Genomic DNA, 22895 nt, shown 5'->3' on the forward strand with positions numbered 1-22895 from the left:
CATGCGATCACAAAATCTATATAAATAATACTAAGTAAATGAACACTTAACTCCTAGTTTACGTTTTATGTAACTGTAATATCTTCTTATGTTTTGAATTTTTGTGTCACGGCTGTTACGCATCACACAAACTCGAATGATTGCTCATCTCTATTGTCGGTGTTCCTAAATTTTTACGTAAATTCAGATAAAAGCATGTCTCGTAATTTGTTTTTATCAATTACAAAATTTGTACAACACTTGGAGCACTTATTCCTGCCAAATGGCTCACCGCCACCAGGTGTGTAGTAATTGAAATGTTGATATATGTACATACAGCTCTAAATGGAATATAGATAAAGTTTATGCATCCAGCAGTGCACACTTCCATAACCCAAAACCATAACTCTTCAATATAACACACATTAAAATTAATACATATAGCTTTCTTGCGCAACATAATGCATTACACTTTACTTTAAAATATTCCTGCAGCTCTAGCTTTAGCCGGTTTTCATCAACAAATTAACGACGTGGGCAGCACACAGAACTTCAATCTCAAACAACTTCTGGGCAATGGGGTTCTATGGGCTGTGCCTAAGCATCGACGCACTGTTGAAAAGAGATTAAATCGTAAATTCGGCTACCCAGAATACGTTTGGAAACCGTTAAAGGTGAAAACCCATTTGCGCACGTGCAATCAATGTGGCCATGATTACGAAGTCGGTGTGCTATGTCGTAAGTAGTAACCAACTTATGGTAAAAACGCAGTAAAACTTCTAAACAATACCAACAGCTCACTGCTACGATAAGGTGCGTCAGGAAACGCAGCTCATGCAAGACAAAATACAAGAACACTTGGGACTTGAGCCGGTAGAACAAGAGGTAATTGTCCTTTACGATGGCGAAAAGACTGCAGAAGCCTCCGACGCACTGAAAGGAAAAAGAATCGTGGAAATGCAAAAGCAACGCCCCATGTGGTTCACGAAGAATCTACTGCAGAAATCTACGCAACAGCAGTCAGAAACTAAAGAGGTTAAACCAACGGACTTAGGCTAACCCTGAGCATCAGTTATTATGTGTATTTGCACATTTTTGCATTAAAATGCCAGTTTGTTAACAAAAAGCAGATTGTTTATTTTGCGTAAAATGTAACATAAGAGTCTTGCCACAATTCAGAAACCCATTGCTAAACTCCTGTGCGCTCATTGGTTTCTTGTTTTGCATGCGCAGCTGTAAGACCTCCAATTGGGTGCCCAAGGCACAGTTTATCAATAGAGATTTTCGCGCACGCTGGTAGCTGAAGTGTCCGGGGGTTTGGGAAGCCATTGTCAGAGGATGCTCAGGAACGCGAAGCTCCAGTAACTGAATTTGTTTTTCGTGAAAACTTGTTGTAAGACTTTTAAAACCGTAGAGAGCTCGATGCCGGGCATACAATTCGACTGCGCTCGAGTCGGACCAGACGACTTCCGTAATGCGCGACGTAATCTTTGGTGCTGTGGAAGAAAATTCGAAAATTCATATTTTGTATATATACTGCTTGCAGGATGCATGTATAATTTACAAATGCATTGTAATTATTTGAAAGCAGTCGAATATAATACAATGTACTTTCTTGACTTTAATTTTTCTTAATGAAAATTGAGAACGGTTGCATATGATTATCGTATTGTTTTATGAACCCAATATTTTAATACAAACCATATGTTGCAGAATAATTATCTTGTGGTTTCGCATTTTGGAGTTTCTCATGTATGTCATTTACTACTTCCATCAAAAGGTTTGCACCTGTCTGTGCCAAGGAAGCATGCAACTCCGGCATGTATACATCACTTCTAACGGGTACCTCCATTTGTGCTAATATCTACCAACGTAATACATAAGTATGTATAGCATATTTTGGGCCCTTTTGCATAATCTTATGACTTACTGCACCAACGTCAAAGTGATGAGGCTCGATCTTCATAATTGAAACACCTGTTATAGCATCTCCATGCATAATGGCGTAGATGATAGGTGCTGCTCCACGCCAGCGAGGCAGCAAGCTTGCATGTACATTGATCATACCAAGAGGGAAAGCATTTATAATAGATGCCGGTATCAGGTGACCAAAGGAGACCACCACACCTAAATCATAGCCGGCACAGTCTGCGCTAGTAATGGGCCAATGCTGCAATGGCAAATGCTCACGCTCAGCATAACTCCGGACACAATTTGCGGGATTCTTGAAGGACGTAACGACACCAAGTGTGTTCCTGCAATTGCATTTAAATAATTAGTTGTATAATTTTTCATTGAAGCATGTTTTTGTAGTTCATATTAAAATTTACTTAAATACAAAAACCTAATCAATTGATGAGAGTTAAAACATATTTATGCTTTTACAAAATATATAACATGTAAGCATGTAAGATCAGAACTATGGAATGTACATAAATATACATACATATTTATATCACACCCGCAGTTTTTATGTAAATTCTCTAAGCTTGGCAATGAAAAACGATCCGTCCCAAAAAATAGTATTTTCGGTGTTTGGCTTTGCTTAGATGAATGGAGACGGGTCACGCTATGGCAAACATGCTGCACAACTTTTCGCTTATATTTATAAAAGGTATTGGCTAAACTTTTGCTGCAAACTGTCTTTATCATTACTATTGGTATTAAATAATAGTTCGATGGTAAACAAACATCAGCTGTACGAACAAGCAAATTATAGCAAGGTGGCATCACTGGTTTTATTGAGTGGTCTTTGCAACTATCGGTTGGGCTTTTTGTGTAAATAGCATAAAAATGCCTTAATGATTATCTTTTCCAAATATTGAATTTAATAAAATTGTATTTGAAAAAGAGCACTTCTGTCATATCCAATTTTATAAATTATAAATTTTATAAATATCATCAAAAACCGAATTTCTTTATATAGACTACGGGTATTTTATTGGCACAAATATAAAATATGTACTTTTTTAGCCTTTCCCAGTAAATAACACAAAAATAGTAATTGCTACTTAATTCATAAATTCCATGTATGCAGCTTTTTTAGTAATAACGAAAATGTCATCGATAGTTGCCACCAACCATCGATAGTTTATCCATCGTAGGCACCTTCATCTCTAACACAATGCATCGTCATTTGTATAAGACAGCCGAAGAAAGAAATTCCGGAAATTTTTGATTGCGAAGTAACAATAAGTAGTGATGCTCTAAGGACTCAATTCCAGTGCCCAAAATGGACAGATCAGCGTGCGAAAGGACCCCAACCAATTCGACCACAAGCTCGAGTGAAAAAATGAACTACGCGTTACAAGTTGCATTGCAGACAATGAAGGAGCGTTGCATACAATTGCAGCGCCGTGTATCTACGATGGAGGAGGAAAACCAGCGACTACGTGATGGCAGCGACAGTAGCGCTGAGGCTGGAAGTGGTGATTTGACCGAAGTTCGGTCGCTTCGCGGCCAAGTAGCAGATCTTCAGCGGCAAAAGGAACAGCTGAGCGAGCAAATTAACATGGTATCCAATGAAAATCGTCGACTGTGGTCACGGCTTTCGCAAATTTCTAAAGAACAGACGCAACAACTTCAAATGTTCACCAGCTCGTTCAAGGACGATGAGGCGAAAACCGTTGCTACTGGTGCCAACCAGAACCTCATTCGTTCAAAGACATTTACCCAACACTCGCCAAATCCTCACCTGCGTCAAAAAATGATCTCAGATGGTATGCGTGACATCAGTCTAGATGAGATAGCTCTAGACGATTTTGGTACAGGTGCCGGAGATGTTGAGCTGGGCTATCCATATGGATTGCATGTGGAGAATGTCAGCGGTGCCAATGAAAATGATGCCAATGTGGATGCCAAGAGCTGCATGGAAGGGTTTCAGGACCTCCGACGAGAGGCCATGAAACAACAGCAAGAGCTAAGCTCGGCACTAACGCTGATCGAAACACGCATAGGTAAAAAATTAGTCAAAATGCTTTAGTCTAAACAAATTATTAAAGTAGGTTTTATTGTTTTACAGCTCTGCAACCTTGCCCTGATTGTGCTCAAAAGGCTGCACACAAGCCAGAAATGGCAGATAAGAGTCTAGAAACGGATGAAGGTCTGAACAGTGACGTCAAACTATATCACAATGAATACACAAGTGGCCAAGTGGACGAGACCATGAACGATCACAACGGACATATTATGACAACGGCCCCAACGTCCCGTCTTAACATTATACAGGAGAAACTGAAGGCTGATGCAATGGACAAAACATGTCCTATGTGTGGCAAAATGTACAGCAGTCAAATTTCGTTCAAGGCGTTCCAAGAGCATGTAGAAATGCATTTTATTGACGATGGGCCCGAAGTGGAAAACAGCATTGAACGAAATTTCGAGTTTGTTTCGCACGTAGGCGATTTCTGACCCAGCAAGCGCATCTACTTTGCTACTGAACTGTAAAAGATCTGCTAACATTTTTGTTTATTTCTGTGTGTATATCAATGCCGCATTGAGCTTTTCATCCTGTCCATAAAAGGACGATTTACGAACTTGTTAATTAAGAACGCATTGCAATCTGTGCCTTATCGACCCTGGCACGGTTAAATTGATGTTAAACTTTTGTTGTAATCATGCGTACGATTATCTAAATTATGTATAGTACTTTAAACTAGTTAGTAATAACAATATCTATATTAAAAATGGTTTTCTTTTATTTCGACTATTCAAATACTCTGCTTGCGACATGAAAATCACAAACGTTTCACGTCACCCAACGTTTAATATACATTACACTGGCCGATACAAATTTTGGTGCAAACGATATTAGACCTGATTCTAAGTATATCTTGTGAGCTGGTAAAAGAACAAGTCCCATTTTTATACTCTGTACATGAAATGTACAAGAGTATATTAGGTTTGCGCGAGTTGAAAAATGTAACGGGCATAAGGAGGCATGGCAGACCCCACAAAGTATATTATATATTCTTGATCAGCATGACGAGGCGAGTCGATCTAGCCCTGTCTGTCCTTCCGTATGAACACCTGGATCTCAGAGACTATAAGAGCTAGAGACACCAAATTTTGCACAAAGATGCCTTATGTGTGTGCGCTGTGCAAGATTGTTTTATTTTTTTGATTTTCCAAATGTGTATTTTGGAATTTCCCTCCCTGTCCCCGCAAATTATGATATTCTCTAACTCCCATAATTCTTCAAATTTGTGAAATACCCCCAGTTAGTCAATATGTGTCAGCCATAAATATATTTGCTGCTCAAGCGCTGCCCGCAGCGGTTGTTGATGCTGGTGCTTTGGTTGACTGCAAACATGCTTACACAGACACGAATAGATGCGCATAGACATTCATACACTCACATAGACGCAATTGCTATGTAAATTTGCAATTATACACCCTTTACGTGTATAATTCGAATACCAAGATAGGTAAAATCGTCAAAATTTTTTTTAATTTTCTTATTTTTTTAATTTCTATAATTATTCTAAACATATGTACAAAGTATTTCAAAGTCGGGAGACCCGACTTTAGCTTTTTTACTTGTTTTTATATCTTGATGGAAGCGTTCTCATTGTTCTTCACTAAGATCTCCTAAATTAAATTGAAATTGATCTATATGATTAAAGTAAATTTAGTGTACTTGTAGACTCATACTACAGCCGACATTTTTATACCATGTACCGGAAGGGTGAAAGGGTATACTAGTTTTGTGCGAATGTATGTAACATAAGCCATGTCCGTCCGTCCGTATGAACGCAAGGATCTCAGAAAGTATAAAAGCTAGAACAACCAAACACGCACACACACGATTCTGATGTTAATTAATTCTATTGAAATTGTACATAAACACTTATGTATGTACGCATATGTTGAATATTTTATATTTAATTTAATTAATTAATTAAATTTTTTGAAATAATTTTTTTTTTTTAATTTTCCTTTTAGTGGTGTGTACAGGGTATTTTACTGTCGGACTTGCTCGACTGTAAGATCTATATAGTTATCAATTAATTAATTGACGTAGTTAGGCCCATCAAAAATTTCTGCTTTTAATTTCTAAGTACTCAATCCAGGAAATCTTTTAGGATTTTAGCGAAGGGGGTTCAAAGCGGGCAGTTGGATCGGTCGTTCTGCGATGATTTCGAAAACGCAGAAAATAGATATGTTACGAAATTGTTGGGTGCCACCCCACAGCTATGATTTTGAGGCAGATGCAGTATCTCCAAATACAAAAATTTTGCCACGTTGGCTTGAAATGTACACACCGTGGTTGGCATATTCCAAAAAAGTTAAAGGTGCTCTATGCTTTTACTGCGTACGTTTTCCCCCAAAAAATTATAAAGGGATTCTGGGATCTTTCGTAAGAAAACCATTCACCAGGTATAATCATAAGCATGAAATGTGCAAAAGTCATCCATTGACCCAATGCCATATTGAAGCGGCAATAGAGGCAAATGCATTTCTAAATGATACACCAGTGGACATAATGTTAAATTCAGGTCACCAAAAAATAATGGAACAAAATCGAAAGATTCTAACCTCCATTATAAAAGTAGTTATTTTTTGCGGTACACACGACCTACCACTTCGTGGTACAGGCCAATCTACTGATAATGTTGGTGAGTACTTATACAGTTTCAGATTGCAATATATTAGAGAATTAAATTTACATTCTCTTCAGGCGTTTTTCATGATATATCAAAATTAACTGCTAAAGCAGGGGATGATATTTTAAAACATCATTTAGAAAATGGAAACAGAAATGCTCAGTACACTTCTCCACAAATTCAAAATGATATTATTAATTTGTGCGCTGAAGACGCTAAAGAAAATATAATTTTGCAGGCAAAAAAAGCATACTCATACAGCATTCTAGCCGATGAGAGTGCAGACATTTCTGGGAAAGAGCAACTATCCATTGGGATTCGGTTCTTTGATATAAATCAAGTAGCTATACGCGAAGAAATTGTCGGGTTTTATGGTCTGCATGCGATGGATGCGAAAGCAATAGCTTCAGTAATTGATGAATTTATAAAAAAAGAAGGACTGGATCAGTCAAAATTTGTTGGTCAGGGCTATGATGGATGTTCCACTATGGCTGGTAAAATTAGAGGTCTACAAACGCTTTTAAAAGTATCTTATAAACAAGCTCATAGGCTCAATTTAGTTATTAATGATTTAAGCGCAGTACCAGAGATACGCAACACTGTATCTACAATTAAAGATATAATAATTTTTTTGCTATGCGAAACTCGATGGTCACAAAAGTATTTCTCTTTTTAAAGAAAACTTTATAAGTATCGTAGACGGCTTGGAAAAACTTTCTATAGAAGGTAACTCTGCAACTCAAAAGTCTGCATTCCAGCTCCATTCCGCTGCAATGAAGCCGTTTTTTATAATATGCTTGGTGATTATAGCTGAATATTCATTTCTGATAGCGCCGGCTGCATATGCGTTACAATCCAAAAGTTAGGACTTATTGCAGTGTGCGGAACATATAAAAACTATAACAGATCTTGTTTTGGAACATCGCGAAAATGCTGATAAAACAAGTAAAAAAGCTAAAGTCGGGTGTCCCGACTTTGAAATACTCTGTACATATGTTTAAAATAATTATAGAAAATAAAAAATAAAAAAAATAAAAAAAGAAAAAAAAATTGGATCGATTTTACCTCTCTCGGTATTCGAACTCACGTAAAGGGTGTATAATTGCACATTTACATAGCAATTACGTCTGTGTGAGTGTATGTATGCCTATGCGCATCTATTCGTGTCTGTGTAAGCATTTTCGCAGTCAACCAAACAGCAACATCAACAACAGCCGCGGGCAGCGCTTGAGCAGCGCTGCAGCAGCAAATATATTTATGGTTATAACTTCTTGGTAAATCGGTCTATCATAGTGAAACTTGGCATACGGACACATAATTACTAACTGGGGGTTTTTGCCAAATTTTAGTTCGAAATTCCAAGAATTACGGGAGTTAGAGAAAATCGCATTTGCGTGGGAGAGGGGGGAGGGAAGGGAATTCCAAAATATACATTTTCTGCGTATTCACACAAGGCATCTTGGACTAAAATTTGGTGTGCCTAGGTCTTATAGTCTCCGAGATATAGGCGATTATACGAATGGAAAATCGGGAAAACCCCCATAGGGGGAAGTGGGGGGGGGAAATCAAAAAAATAAAACAAACTCGTATAGAATACACACATAACGCATCTTTGTGGAAAATTTGATGTCTCTATCTCTTATAGTCTCTGAGATCCAGGTGTTCATACGGACGGACAGACGGACAGACAGACAGACAGGGCTAGATCGACTCGTCTTGTCACGCTGATCAATGATATATATACTTTGTGGGGTCTGCCACGCCACCTTCTGCCTGTTACATTTTTCAGCTCCCGCAAACCTAATATACTCTTGTACATTTCATGTACAGAGTATAAAAATATAAAATATTTTACATATTGAAGATAAAATTGCAAGCCAAATTGGTGCAGATATACCTATACCAAGATTAGTTGCACGACAGAACCAAAGACAAAATCATCCTTCGTCAACACCCTCAGAATATTGGAAAAGGACCAGTATATTGACTCCCTTTAATTCCCATTGTTGCAAGTGTTCAATGCATATTTTACAAACACTATGAGGCATCCACATTTCACCTTGGTTGCGAATTTCAATACCAAAGTAAGCAAAATACAAGCGAATTACAGTGTTGGTAATCAGTTTTCGCTGATCTTTCAATACATACATGTACATGTACGTATTCACATATATAAGGATCGTTGCTACAACATCTTACTTACCATAATAAAATACTAAGATACATATATTTCATAGGAGTTATTTCATAAATTAACTCTTTTCAAATAGGACCGACAAAGAGTTAAAATGGGACAAGTAGATAAACCAGAGCTGTTTTTAGTTTATACAAGTTTACTTTACTTTTTTTATTTTCCTTCTCATCGCTATAGAATTTTGTCAATACTGTCCATAAACCAAACTTTTTACACGTAATCTATGAATAAATATCTACTTTTATATCAAATTTCATTTAAATCGGTCAGTTTTTAAAAATATTATTAGCGAATAAATTTCACTCCAGCACTACACCCACAAACTGCAGCATCTATTTATATAGAGTCTATATTATAGAGTATATGTACATATTTCAATTTAAGTAATAGGCCACTTTGTGAAATCTAAAAGTAAATCTTAAAAAATGATTTTCATCGGAATTGCATCTATTTACATACATATATACAAGTATGTATGAATGTACATACATACGTGTATGTCTATGCGTGATTGCCCCAAAAAACAAGAAAGGAATGCTAGTGTCGAGCGGGCTCAGCTCTTAAATACCGTGTACCCACTTAATCAAGGTTCCCATAAGCCCTAAACAGATCATGTTTGTTATTTCTTTTAAATTTTATTATTTTTTGAGGGTGTGGGTACAGAGTATTTCACTGTCGGCTTGCTCGACTGTTTATAAAATTTATAATTTGATAATTGGATATTTTCAAAAGCAATTTAAGTTCATACCCTTATTAACACAAAAGTCAATCAGCTGTTGGCAGCAAAAAGCGAAAACATCACGATTAACATTATATATTATATATGAATTGCATTTACATATGTCTTTCATCAACATAAGAGATCGCGAAATATCGTTGTGAGGAACCGAGCACAAATATTTATTCAAAATACAAGCATATACGTATGCATGAATGTATATGCTAAGTTTGCTTAAGCAACAAATTTCGGTTCAGGGCAAAAATGCGTAACGCGCCTATTTACAAAAAATTTTTTTTGTATAACTTTAGAAATCGATAGAAGTAAAAAATACTGTTATTCAAATATTCACAATAAAACCCAAATTAATAACAACATGCATATTATCGAAAGTAAATATTTCCATATTAATTGGAATTCTTTATGAATGTGCATATTGCTAGATGGTTTCTATGTATGTATGTAGTTATGTACGTATGTATGTTTACAAGTTTAAATTTATATGGTATTCAAAGGCGTTCGCAGGAGAGCAGGAGACCCAATCCCCCCTTCCCCCTCCCCCGTAATCTACAGAAAAAAACTTCGCAATCTGAAGTCGACCATACATTCAAATTAATATTTTAACGCATCGTGCATTATATACCCCCCCACCCCTTGGAAAAAGTTGCATACGATCTTGCATTAGTACAAATGCTCGTATATATGTATATATGATGCTATTGTGATAAAACTGTGGTAAGTTTCTGCAAGCACCACTGAAAAAAAATTTAAATAAACATAAATTTTTCTTTATTAAAAGAACAAAACTCAGCTTTAAGTTTTTAAAGATTACAACAAATTTACAAGACTAAAATGTAGAATAACTGTACATAAAAATATTAAAAAAACAAGTGGAAAAGCTAAAGTCGACTCTTAACTATGTGTGAATCATTACATAAATTTTAACAAGAGAGAACGCTACAGTCGAGCAAGCCCGACAGTGTAATACCCTGTACCCAGGTAAACTTCCGTCACTGAGTTAAATGCGCCCATAGCAGCAGCAAAAAGAGGAAGAAGAAGAGCGAACTTGTTGCTGCAGTTTGGGGGGGTTGTACTGTCGAGAATTTGTTTCGCTAATAACTTTTCTTAGAATTGACCGAATTGAATAAAATTTTGAACAACAGTAGACAATTATATATAAATTATGTGTGCAAAGTTTGGTTTAGGTAGCATTTGAAATGTGGACGCTATTGACGAAATTCTGCAGCGGGGGAAGGGGGGGGAAATTAAAAAAAAAAAAATAAACTCCCTAGGAGAATCTGGATGCCAACTTTGGTTATTCTAGCTTTTATAGTTTCTGAGATCCTCGCGTTCATCCAGACGGACAGACGGACGGACAGACGGACGGACGGACAGACGGACAGACGGACGGACAGACGGACGGACATGTCTAGATCGATTTCTCTCGTCATGCTGATCAAGAATATATATACTTTATGGGGTCGGAGATGCTTCCTTCTGTATGTTACATACTTTGCACAAACCTAATATACCCTTTTTACCCTACGGGTACAGGGTATAAAAACAAAGTCGGAAATTTTGAAATGTACATACTTTTTACTCATACATACTTGTATAAGTAGGGAACAAAATTTGGAATCTCTAGCTCTTATAGTCTCTGATATCGAGGTGCATAGGGATGAACGGAGAGACAAATATACAGGGCTGCTCAAGAACATACATATGTATGTATGTAAATACGTTTATACTTCGTGAGGCTAGGCACGCATCCCTTTGCCTGTAACATTTTTACTTTGAACAAACCAAATATGCTTTTGGACCTTAGCAAGCGATGAAGACTGAAATTAGAAGAAAGGTCATACGGCTTACGTAAATGTTTATATCTGGGCTGTAGTTTCGCTCTTTCGTAAGTCACAAATAATATTCTTTTATTTTTAAACTAGACGCCCAAATAAGCGTGCATAGTGCATCATGGGTTGTGAACATTTCCATCCCAACTGTGCAATTAAGATGTCTGCACTAGAGCGGAGTGTCAATCATTCGATGTTTATGCGATAGTTGCGTTTGTCACGCACCCCCCATACCCATATGTACATATACAAGTATATGTATATACCATATGTAAGTCGGTTAATGGCCGGGTGCAGCTGTGCAGAGGTAGCTGTTAGCTTTAACACTTTGCTACTGCGTAGCTATAAAAGATCCGAATCGTTTTTTATGCTGTCTTAGTTGTGTTCCGTCGCGCTGAGCAGCAGCAGCATTCGTTATTTCACGGAGACGCGACATAAATTATGTAAATCATAACAACATTTCAGTTATTGAACAAAATAGGACGCGGAAATAAATAAGAAAATAAACTTATTCTGTTGCTACCATTCGTGCAGTATCAGCCACCAGGCTCAAACGGTAATATATCTTGAAGATGCCTTTTCGAAAGGTCGTAGAGAAATTGAGACTCAAAACAAAAAAATAATGAGATAAAAAGTCATCAAAACGTATAATTTGCCCATAACTTATTTTAAATGGACCCTGAAATGCGTTACAGCTCGTTTTTAAAAATATCAGTGAAAAAATCGTTATTTCCAATTTGAAAAATTATCAATCAAACTGATACAGTTCGTATTTAAAATTTATGTTTTTGTTTTTATTATAAGTGGTTCCAAGAAAGTAAAATATATGTAAAAAATTGGCTGGTTTGTTTTGTATACATTTTGCAGATGTCACCAATGGCAATGAAAAATGGACCTACGATCAATACGGCGAGGATTGGGGTGGACTCTGTTCATCGGGTGTGAGACAATCGCCAATACACTTGGATATAAGACAGGTACTTACATACTTGTATGTACAAATGTGTATGGAATATGTGAGATATTGTTAGTGTGAACAATTAAAATATTTACAAGGTATTGTAATATTGTGCCTTGTGATGTTTTATATTTTTAGTGTTTTGTGTTTTTGAAGCTGAAAAATTACCGTTCGAATGATAGTTTTTGTTTTTGATGCACAGGGATAGCGATAATGTATGGAATTGTGAAAATGTTCATAGAAAAGTGGGCACTACTTAAAAAATTGTGTTCAATATACTATACTGTACTATATGGATGTATGTTTTTCTAAGTTGCAATTATTATTCCTTGAATACGTGGGGTAAGAGAGTCTGCAATTCCTACTGTTGTAGTTAAATGAAAGGCTCTAAAAAAACCTATAGTATTAATAATTTATCGGTGATGAATATCTATCACCTATGTATTCTTTGTAAAGGCAAAACTCGCAACTTTATCATGATATTTGATATGTGAAAATGTAGTTAAGAAGTATTTGAGATCACTTAACGTATTTTGAGTAGTTATACATTTTTTTACCCTAAACTCTACTAGGCTATTATGAGAACTTGACGAATGAATACTTTGAAGGAATAGACATATCGTGCAGGCTCTTAGCTAATTTAAGTTTCCGTCGACTTTCATATGTTACCACAAGTACTTAACAGTCGTAATTAAAATGCCAATGCCCGTTTAACTTACCCATTTCTCTTGCCCAGCAATATGTATACCTACTTATAGTATGTATTACTTCAATTCTCAATTTTTAATCAAACTGTATGAATATAATCGATTCCGATAGTTCACAAAATTCTTTGATACTAAAAAAAGAGTATACACATACATACATATGTATGTCGACCATTACAAGGAAAATTGTGCATATTGCATAGCCCGTTGTTGGTCCAACACAAAATGAATTTCATATATATGTGAAACCGAATTCAGATCAATCTCCATTTGTCAACTACTTGTATAACTAATTTTAAAACATGTTTTAACGGTTCGATTACCATATGGCCATATGGCATATCAAAAGAAAATGTGCGCTCATCGTGCAAACATACAAGTACAAGCAAGCTAGCAATATAAGATAAGTTCGGTTGCAACTGGCAGCTAATTTGATAATCGTTGGGAATTTCAACAAATTGTTTCCGACCGCTCCAATTTTCTGCACATTTCACGCTGTTTCGCGCTGATTTTAGCGGCGTGCAGTGAACGAGTTTACAGGGAATTCGTCCAAGCTTTATTAGCACAGTAATTGATTTTAGCTGTATGAAGAAATATTTGAAATGCTTTCTTTTAACTCTACGTCATGGTGTTGTTTTCTTTAGTCGCTTATTCTACCGTTGCCGCGCATTGTTTTCATAAACTATGACAGCTTACTCAGAGGACCTCTGACTTTGATTAATGATGGACATACCGGTAAATTGAGATAACAAACACAAAGAATACTGAAGAATAAATGCTCTTTAATTTATCCAACAGTCCACATGGATATACCGGAAACAGTCAACGGTGGTAGACCCACCATAACCGGTGGCTTATTGAAATCCAAGTATGTGGCCGAAGGTCTTCACTTCCATTGGGGATCACCTACGACAAGAGGCTCCGAGCACATCATTAGCAGAAGGCAGTATGACGTTGAAATGCATATTGTGCATAGAAATATCCGATATGCAACTGTCTCGGAAGCTGCACAATATTCAGACGGCTTAGCTGTATTAGGCATTATGTTCAAAATTGCAAACGTGAGTAGTATGAATCTATAAATATTACATTATATTAATATTTGAACAAATTTGCAGTATCCCAGCAAATTCTATCCTGGTCTAAGCAGGGTATTTGCACAGATTCCCAATGTGATCGAGTACGATTCGACGGCACAGGTTTCTGGTTCCATTACTCTAGGCCAACTGTTGGGAGATCTGAACACGGCCGACTTTTTCACCTATAAGGGTTCCTTGACAGTGCCCGACTGCCATGAAGCTGTCACTTGGACTGTTTTCCCCCATGCTCTGCCACTGCCATACGAATTTGTCTCTACATTTTGGAACATGAGGGACTCAAATGGAGATGTTCTCACAGACACCTTTCGCTTAACACAGCCCCGTAATAATCGAGCTGTCGTCTATCGCACCACAAAAGATCTGAGCAACATTTTCCTTGGCTAAAAACAAACCCTATCGAAAATTCGAAAAATCGAAAGCTTAAAGCTAAAGTATTTATTTGTCAGTTTTATGTAATTTATTTATTTTCGATCATAAATTTATTTAGAACAAATCAACTAAATGAGCTAAGACTTATTTCTGTACATACAAATTATGTTCATTTACCACAGACTCTGCCGTATGCAAATACAGTTACTATCTACACGTACCCTTCATGCCGATACAAATTAAGGCACTTTTCAAATTTCGTGAAACAGTCCACCTATCAATTAAAATTACAGAGACGTTACAAACGAAATTTAGTTCCTTGGCTAAAGAATGTTATACTATATATATCAGGAAAGCTTTATAAGGTTGCATTGGCTCCACCCTGGAGCTTTAAGTATTATATAATACAATCTTAAATTATTAAATAATTAGAAATAAAATACTAAGAGGAGATGTGTTTATTTGGATCGAGTCCCATAATGGTATTTTTAAGTGTAATGTTCTAATGTTCTAATTTTGTACTCCGCCGTTTGATAGATGCTCATATGAGTATCTGTGAATTTTTGCGCCAACACTACTTACAAGTATTTTAATTTTTCCGCTGCCCTTCTTTCAAAAGTCTCGTGTGTTTTAAGCCGGAAGAAGCAGCTAGCAGTACTTAACGCGTGCGAAAAACCGAGAGAGAAAGTTTCTAAATGTCATGTAACAAGCAACAGAGCAGGGGTTCAATTAGGTTTTAGTTTTACAGTTGGAAACACAGGAGAGTAGGCGTAACAAACAGATGTTATATAATTTGCATAACTTATAACCTAATATGTATATTCAGTCATTGATGGAAATGCTGAAAACAAAATAAAAGAACTACATACATATACGAAGTTGTGTATATGGCAGAGTTTTGGCAAAGCAGACACAACAACTCCTGGCAGAGCATCAACATAACTTCCTTTAGACTTGACCTATCTCGATGAAGTTTGACAAAAGAACACTTGATTATTGTTTGTGCATTTTTTGTTGCCCTATTTGCTTTGGCGGTTTGCTTTACAGGTTTCAGGATGTGTTCGCTGTACATTATTTTTGGTGCACGCAATATATATTTTATGCTTATGTGTCCACCTGCGATTATTTAATCAGTAGTACCCTAAAAAGCCGGTAAGAATTTTCCAATTATTTGTGGTCCGATATTTTAACCCCTATAAATTACTGTTCTTAAGCTTTACCGGTCTTTACCTCTTGATCAACAGTCTAGTGATTGATTTCACCAACCAACGTCAAGTACTGCTTCCCCTTTTAACCAAGCTCAGCAGTGTTTCTTTGAGTTTCCATATTGGCGCTTATCAACTTCTCTTGTCCTACTGATCAGAAAGATATGCATACACCAGTGCCGGATAAGCCACGTAGCAAGAGTAGCAAATGCTACGGGCCCCGCGAATTTAAGGGCCTCGCGCTCCAAGCGTAAATCGTAAAAATAAGCAGGTATTTTACGAACTTTTTAACGCTAATGTTCTAATGCTTAATTATAATCGATATATTTCGACTAGAATCTATACCACATTTTTACCCTTCAAGCGGCTAGATTTTTTTTTTTTCATAAGTATACATTTATTTTGCGAGTTTACGTAGCTAAGATTGTACTTTTTTAATCGATTTTAATTCAATATCGGTTATAAGTATTTCGAGAATACAGGCGAACTGTTTAAATTTTATTAACTCAGTCATGATCCAATCTACTGTGGTAGGTTGATTTATTATTAAAACAAGTAAAAAAGCTAAAGTCGGGTGTCCCGACTTTGAAATACTCTGTATATACGTTTACAATAATTATAGAAAATACAAAAATTAAGAAAATAAAAAAAAAAATTTGATCGATTTTACCTCTCTCGGTATTCGAACTCACGTATAATTGCACATTTACATAGCAATTGCGTCTGTGTGAGTGTATGTATGCCTATGCGCATCAATTCGTGTCTGTGTAAGCATTTTCGCAGTCAACCAAACAGCAACATCAACAACAGCCGCGGGCAGCGCTTGAGCAGCGCTGCAGCAGCAAATATATTTATGGCTATAACTTCTTGTTAAATCGGTCTATCATAATGAAATTTGGCATACGGACACATAATAACCAACTGGGGGTATTTCCAATTTAGTTCGAAATTCCAAGAATTACGGGAGTTACGGGGTAGAGGGGGAGGGAGGGGAAGGCATCTGGGACTAAAATTTGGTGTTCCTAGGTCTTATAGTCTCCGAGATATAGGCGATTATACGAATGGAAAATCGGGAAAACCCCCATAGACGGGAAGTGGGGGGGAAAATCAAAAAAATTAAAGCAAACTCGTATAGAATACACACATAACGCATCTTTGTGCAAAATTTGGTGTCTCTATCTCTTATAGTCTCTGAGATCCAGGTGTTCATACGGACGGACAGACGGACAGACAGACAGACAGGGCTAGATCGACTCGTCTCGTCATGCTGATCAAGAATATATATACTTTGTGGGGTCTGCCACGCCTCCTTCTGCCTGTTACATTTTTCAGCTCCCGCAAACCTAATATACTCTTGTACATTTCATGTACAGAGTATAAATATAGATTAATTTTATGAGTGAATATAGCTGACCATTTTTTGAATCGATTATCATATCGATCATGTTTCGAGAATTTTGAAAGCTTGTGATGGTAGACTAAGAGCAAGGTGTTTCAGATTCTCATGTAACAAGCAAAAAAGCTAAAGTCGGGTGTCCCGACTTTTAAATACTCTGTACATATGTTTAGAATAATTATAAACAAATTTTTAAAAAATGTTGAACGCACGTCAACGATGTATAATTGCACATTTACAAAGCAATTGCGTCTATGTGAGTGTCTATGCGCGTCTATTCGTGTCTGTGTGAACATGTTTGTTGTCAAAAAATATATATACTTAGAATGGCCTGGCACGCCTCCTTCTGCCTGTTACATACATTCGCAGAAAACTAGTATAGTACTTTTTCACCCTTTGGGTACAGGGTATAATTGTATCGAAAAAATGAACAAACTTGCCCTTTCTCGGGCTTAGGAGAATCTGGATACCAAGTTTGGTTATTCTACCTCTCATACTTTCTGATATCCTTGCGCTCATACAGACGGACAGACAGACAGACATGACCAATCTCAAAACGCAAAAGTTCCATAAAAAAAATCAAATATAAACAAGTTTATTTGGTAATAAATAAAGGTAACGACACTTTAACAGCGTAAGTAATATAAAGCTGCTATGGCGTAAAGATGATCTTATCTTGTTTAACTAAATCTTTACACCATAGTTGGGTTCTTTATGGTATAAAAAAATTTTACCGACAAGTTATCAATGTAATGCAAAGCTGTGATCTAATCTAATCAAAATAAATCTTTATACTTTTGCTTTTTATACTCTGTACTCGGAGACTATAAGACCTAGGAACATCAAATTTTAGTCCAAGATGCCTTATGTGAATACGCAGAAAATGTGTATTTTGGAATTTCCCTCCCTCCCAAGTTTCACTATGATAGACCGATTTAACAAGAAGTTATGGCCATAAATATATTTGCTGCCCAAGCGCTTCCCGCAGCTGTTGTTGATGCTGATGCTTTACGTGCGTTCGAAGAGGTAAAATCGATCCAAATTTTTTTTTCATTTTTTTAATTATTGTAAACATATGTACAGAGTATTTAAAGTCGGGACATCCGACTTAGGCTTTTTAACTTGTTTTTTTTTGTCAATGCAGAGTGTTTGAGTGCGATTGGGACACTATACTATACATACGTACATAAGAAGGGTGATTCTAAAAGTCGCATTTTGTAGTACATACTATAGATCTTATAAATAGATATAAGATACATTTGCCCTTACTTCCAAAATTAATTAAATGTGTAGATTTACAGCGATTAAAACTATAAAATCGTCGTACTTAGGGCTTAGCAGATTAATTTGAAACACATAAACGTATACTCCAATTTATTTTGTCGCGCAGATCTATTGTATTCCTAAAGCGTAGGATCATCTTAAAATATTTTTCAACCTCGTTTAACTTAAGGCGAAAGTCAGAATAATACAATTTTGTAAAACAAATCAACTAGTCGCAGACATTAGACATACTTATTCAACTATTTAGATCAAAGATAACAGCTAAAAGCAAAAAGCGTTACCTTAGTCCACCTTTGGGATCGTATTGAATGAATACCTTTGGAGGTCTTCGAAATGCAGTCAAAAATATCTATTGCAAAAGCAGACCCCAACCACTTGATCATAATTTGCATAATTATAACAGTGATACCGTACAGTGTTCAAGCTGATATTAATATAAATGAGGGTAAATAAATGCTGGTGGACTACTAAAAAATGTCCCAACTAATAAACGGTGAAATTTATACACAATTGCAAAATGATAAAGGTCTTGCTCCAGCATCGACATGCGACGTTGGTCGACGGCAATCACCTATTGAATTGAATTCAAAAACGGTAAGTTTAATAAAAAATGATGCATTTAGACGGCAATAATGGGATTATAACCGACTCTATATAATATACAAATGCCTGTATTGAAATATAACTTAACAAAAGCAGGTTTATATATGGAGTCAACCTATTTACCCCAAAGACCAAGCGCTTAGTGCGATTGTACACATGTAAAGCCCAGAAGAAGACGTAGCAGGCACAATAAAGTATATAAAAATTAAATCCATATAAAAACATTAAAATATACTATATGGCCATGTAGTACTATAAGAGCTAAAATTTCCAAATGATTTTGTTAGGTGTAGAAGCATTTTACATTCTTGGCAAAAAAATTTGACCTAACAATTGTGTTCTTGAGCTTGAATATCTTTAATATGTTATTAAACAATTTTTCGCATTACTTGTATCTTCTCACTGTTCAAAGGCAATATTAGCGAATGTTGGCGTGGGGCGTTGGGGGTGAAAGTCCAAAAACCGCAAGGGAAGTAAAATGGCGTCTGCTTTCCTTTTCACTGTGACGTGACTCGCACGTATATATATATTCTTCACTTGTATGACAATTTGAAACTAAACTTAACCTAATTGCAGTGGCGCTTAGCTGCCCATATGAAAGAGGGAGAGGCCGCCGACGCTAGCAGCGCTCTGCCAGCAGATGTTGCTGGCAAGCGTTGCCATGTCAACACTGGCAGAGTGCTGCCACATCAACATTCTCCCCCCCCTGCAGGATGCGGGAAGACTTCAGTGGCACGCGCCAGAAATGACCCAGCCCAGCTGGGTCTGTTGAGCCGCCGGGAAGCCGTCGCTGGCAGGTACTATCCCTGGCATGAGAAGCTCCTGATACAAACTAGCGCCCAGTACGATGAAAATGGAGGCTGGCGTGCACCAGTCGTCGTCGGCCAGCCGCACGTTCCCGTAGCGCTCAGGCGACGGTCTGTCGACGGTCCGAACGGGGAGCCTATAGCGAAGCTCCGGGGCCACCTCGAGCGTTACCTCGCGGCGCCAGCTAGTCGTCCTGGATGCCACGGTCACCAGGCACACCTCGACTCCCTCGGTGATCTGACTGCGGATACCCAGGGCCCTAGCCCAGGACCTGTCAATAGCGCTCGTCGGTGCGCAGACGTTGAGCACGGCCTTCACGGTCCAACGCTTGCTGCCGCCGGACAGGTATATGGACGCTGTGGGCGCGATCGCAGTGCCCCACATGCTCTCCCTGTTGAGAGCCAGTGACTCGGGGCCTGCTGAATTGGAGAGGGGCGAGCGGGAGTTGCTCGGTGTACGGGAGCGGCGTGGCGTGCGGGATTGGCTCCGCGCGCGCCCGTGGCTAAGGGAATGGAAGCGGCGTGGCGAGCGGATGCGGCTCGGTGAGCGGGAGCGGCTTGGCGTGAGGCTGCGGCCAGGTGAGCGGGAGCGGCTCAGCGTGAGGCTGCGGCCAGGCGAACGGATGGGGCGTGGCGAGCTGGCGCGTGGCGAGTTGGCGCGTGGCGCGTGGCGAGTTGGCGCGCCGGCGTGGTCGGTTCCGACGGTGCGGACGGGAGCGCCGCCCTGAACGCGTGTGATGCGCCGCAGAGTGCAGCATTGTGTGATGCGGCTGCCCGCACTCTTGGCAGCGGGCCCCACTTCGGCAAGTACCGCCCGAATGTTCATGTGCCAGGCAGTTCAAGCAGTACTGGTTGATGAGCACCGCCCGTGCTCGCTTAATCGCGGGCAGCGCCAGGAACCGCGGGCACTGGCGGAGTGGGTGCACACCGCGGCACAGCCGGCATCGGTAGGAGCTCAACCCTGGTGGCGTCGTTGCGGTGGGAGCCTTCACTGGACGGCGAGACGGCATAGCGACGGGCCTAGAAAAGAGATGGTAGGGGGAGTTAGCGGTTGCGGTAGTTGGAGAGAGGTGAGGCACGTGGTTAGTAGCGCTAATTGGAAAGAGTGGGCAGGAGAACCAGCTTAGCGACTGGCCGTCGGACGACGCCACGAGCAGTGCGGATGTCAACCACTCGCACCTTGGCGTCGTGGCCGGGATAAGCGGTCTGGACCCTTCCGAGGCGCCATTCGTTGGTCGGAACATTTTCCTCCATGATGATGACCATGGCGCCTGGCTGCAGGTCCTCCTGTGGCTGCTGCCATTTATTGCGCTTGTGCAGCTCCTTTAGATATTCCTCCTTCCATCGGAGGCAGAACTGCTGGCTGAGCGCTTTGAGCCGCCGCCACCGGTTCATGATCGAACCTGCCTCCTGCTCTATCTCCGGTTCGGCCAAAGAGAGGAGGGGGCCACCGGTCAGGAAGTGGCCTGGAGTTAGCGCCAGCAAATCCGTGGCGTCCTCGGACATAGGGGAGATCGGGCGCGAGTTGAGGACCGCCTCAATCCTACACAGAAGAGTGGACAGCTCCTCAAAGGTGTACTTATAGGTGGATGCCGCCTTGTTAAAGAGCGCCTTAAAACTCTTAACACCTGCCTCCCAAAGGCCACCCATATGAGGTGCGCCGGGCGGGATGAAAGACCAGGAAAGGATCTGGGTCCCATAGGAGGCAGTGACCTGGGCTCTGGTAGCCTCTAGGAAGTCGCGCTCAAGTGCCCTAGACGCCCCGACGAACGTCTTGCCGTTGTCGGAGTGGATCCGTTTAGGGCATCGGCGTCGCGCTACGAAACGCGCGAAAGCGGCCAGGAACTTCTCCGTAGTGAGATCGGATGTGGCCTCCAAATGGATTGCTTTCGTGCAGAAGCAGACGAATACGCACACGTAGCCCTTGGTAATTAGGCACGCCCGTCCGGTATAATTCTTCACCTCGAACGGCCCCGCAAAGTCGATGCCGGTGTGGGTGAAGGGCGGAGAAAAGGTGCTTCGTGGCGCAGGAAGGCTTCCCATCAGCTGGTTCTGCAGCCGCTTTTTAAAGATGACGCAGACCCTGCAGGAGTTTACGGTGGCCTTGACTAGATTCCGGAGCTTGGGAATCCAGTACTTGGACCGCACGAGGCTTACCGTTAGCTGGTTCCCGCTATGGAGCGATATTCGATGCGTAAAACTCACGAGGAGCCGCGAGAACTTGCAGCTGTACGGCAGGATGATGGGGTGGCGCTCGTCGTACTTTAACGAGGCCGAGGCGGAAAGCCGACCGCAGGAACGGATGATTCCCTGCTGGTCCATGAATGGGTTTAGGTTGATGATCGTGCTGCCGGATGCCACCTTCTGGCCGCCGGACAGGGCACGGTACTCTTGGTAGTACTCGGTCCGCTGGGTGCAGACCACCAGTCTACGATGGGCCGCCATCAGCTCCGGATGGGTGACCTCCTTGGACAGCGGAGCGGGAAGCTTCTGGCAGCGCAGCACAAAACGTTGGACATACGCCATCACCCTGAGCGCTCTCCCAAAGTCGGAGAAACGCTCGAGGAAATCGGGAGCTTTGGGCAATGTCGCGAGATGGGTCCGGATAGGACGCTGCTCGAGGGTGGCCTCCTGGGGCACCGGCTCCGGCACGGGCCAACTTCCTCGAGGCGCCTGGAGCCAAGCCGGTCCGTGCCACCACAGGCTGCTATCCGCCAAATCCTGCGGCGCAACGCCTCGGCTCGCAAGGTCAGCCGGGTTGTGCTCGGAGCGCACGTGCAGCCAATCCTTTACATCCGTGGCTTGAGCGATCCTGGATACGCGATTCGCCACAAAGGTCGTCCAATTGCACGCTGGCTTGCGAAGCCAGGCCAACACAATAGTGGAGTCGGTCCAGCACGCCGTTGGATAGCTGCTGAGTGGAAGGTGGGGCAGGATAGCTGCACACATGTCCGCTAGGAGGACGGCACCGCACAGTTCCAAGCGCGGCAGTGACACCGTCTTGACTGGCGCCACCCTGGTCTTGGATACCAGGAGATGGACCTGCACTTGCCTGTGCGTCTCGACGCGCAAGTAGATGGCCGCCCCGTATGCCTGCTGCGATGCGTCACAAAAACCGTGG

General features: G+C 40.1%; 4 protein-coding genes across 4 annotated transcripts; 3 read left to right on the top strand and 1 right to left on the bottom strand.

Moving 5' to 3' along the window:
• The first annotated feature begins 150 nt into the window (after positions 1–150).
• LOC115625271 (39S ribosomal protein L32, mitochondrial) lies at positions 151–1105 on the top strand. Its single transcript, XM_030520273.1, has 3 exons — positions 151–280; positions 475–717; positions 776–1105. The coding sequence occupies exons 1-3, from the start codon at positions 196–198 to the stop codon at positions 1036–1038; spliced, it is 591 nt and encodes a 196-aa protein (XP_030376133.1). The 5' UTR covers positions 151–195; the 3' UTR covers positions 1039–1105.
• On the bottom strand, positions 1092–2631 carry LOC115625464 (methionyl-tRNA formyltransferase, mitochondrial). The gene is made up of 4 exons (XM_030520512.1): positions 2426–2631; positions 1910–2234; positions 1681–1843; positions 1092–1475 (listed from the first exon to the last, which is right to left on the bottom strand). The coding sequence occupies exons 1-4, from the start codon at positions 2629–2631 to the stop codon at positions 1096–1098; spliced, it is 1074 nt and encodes a 357-aa protein (XP_030376372.1). The 3' UTR covers positions 1092–1095.
• A 438-nt stretch (positions 2632–3069) lies between these two features.
• On the top strand, positions 3070–4678 carry LOC115625252 (protein spindle-F). The gene is made up of 2 exons (XM_030520245.1): positions 3070–3935; positions 4001–4678. Exons 1-2 carry the CDS (start codon positions 3212–3214, stop codon positions 4387–4389), a joined length of 1113 nt encoding a protein of 370 aa, XP_030376105.1. The 5' UTR covers positions 3070–3211; the 3' UTR covers positions 4390–4678.
• An 8992-nt stretch (positions 4679–13670) lies between these two features.
• On the top strand, positions 13671–14497 carry LOC115625424 (carbonic anhydrase 2). Its single transcript, XM_030520463.1, has 3 exons — positions 13671–13746; positions 13810–14072; positions 14130–14497. The coding sequence occupies exons 2-3, from the start codon at positions 13815–13817 to the stop codon at positions 14493–14495; spliced, it is 624 nt and encodes a 207-aa protein (XP_030376323.1). The 5' UTR covers positions 13671–13746; positions 13810–13814; the 3' UTR covers positions 14496–14497.
• The last annotated feature ends 8398 nt before the right edge of the window (positions 14498–22895 follow it).

The sequence above is a fragment of the Scaptodrosophila lebanonensis genome, unplaced genomic scaffold, assembly GCF_003285725.1.
Source record: "Scaptodrosophila lebanonensis strain 11010-0011.00,11010-0021.00 unplaced genomic scaffold, SlebRS2 tig00000072-arrow-pilon, whole genome shotgun sequence".
NCBI lineage: Eukaryota > Metazoa > Arthropoda > Insecta > Diptera > Drosophilidae > Scaptodrosophila > Scaptodrosophila lebanonensis.

Excerpts from the sequence above, each read along its gene's own strand:
- LOC115625271 (XM_030520273.1), top strand. The coding sequence starts at position 196 with ATGTCTCGTAATTTGTTTTTATCAATTACAAAATTTGTACAACACTTG. Across the intron at positions 281-474 it reads AAATGGCTCACCGCCACCAG|CTCTAGCTTTAGCCGGTTTT; the intron begins GTGTGTAGTAAT and ends ATATTCCTGCAG. Across the intron at positions 718-775 it reads CGAAGTCGGTGTGCTATGTC|CTCACTGCTACGATAAGGTG; the intron begins GTAAGTAGTAAC and ends CAATACCAACAG.
- LOC115625464 (XM_030520512.1), bottom strand. The coding sequence starts at position 2,631 with ATGATAAAGACAGTTTGCAGCAAAAGTTTAGCCAATACCTTTTATAAA. Across the intron at positions 1,844-1,909 it reads ATCACTTTGACGTTGGTGCA|ATATTAGCACAAATGGAGGT; the intron begins GTAAGTCATAAG and ends TTACGTTGGTAG. Across the intron at positions 1,476-1,680 it reads TAATTATTCTGCAACATATG|CACCAAAGATTACGTCGCGC; the intron begins GTTTGTATTAAA and ends TTTCTTCCACAG.
- LOC115625252 (XM_030520245.1), top strand. The coding sequence starts at position 3,212 with ATGGACAGATCAGCGTGCGAAAGGACCCCAACCAATTCGACCACAAGC. Across the intron at positions 3,936-4,000 it reads GCTGATCGAAACACGCATAG|CTCTGCAACCTTGCCCTGAT; the intron begins GTAAAAAATTAG and ends ATTGTTTTACAG.
- LOC115625424 (XM_030520463.1), top strand. The coding sequence starts at position 13,815 with ATGGATATACCGGAAACAGTCAACGGTGGTAGACCCACCATAACCGGT. Across the intron at positions 14,073-14,129 it reads TTATGTTCAAAATTGCAAAC|TATCCCAGCAAATTCTATCC; the intron begins GTGAGTAGTATG and ends ACAAATTTGCAG.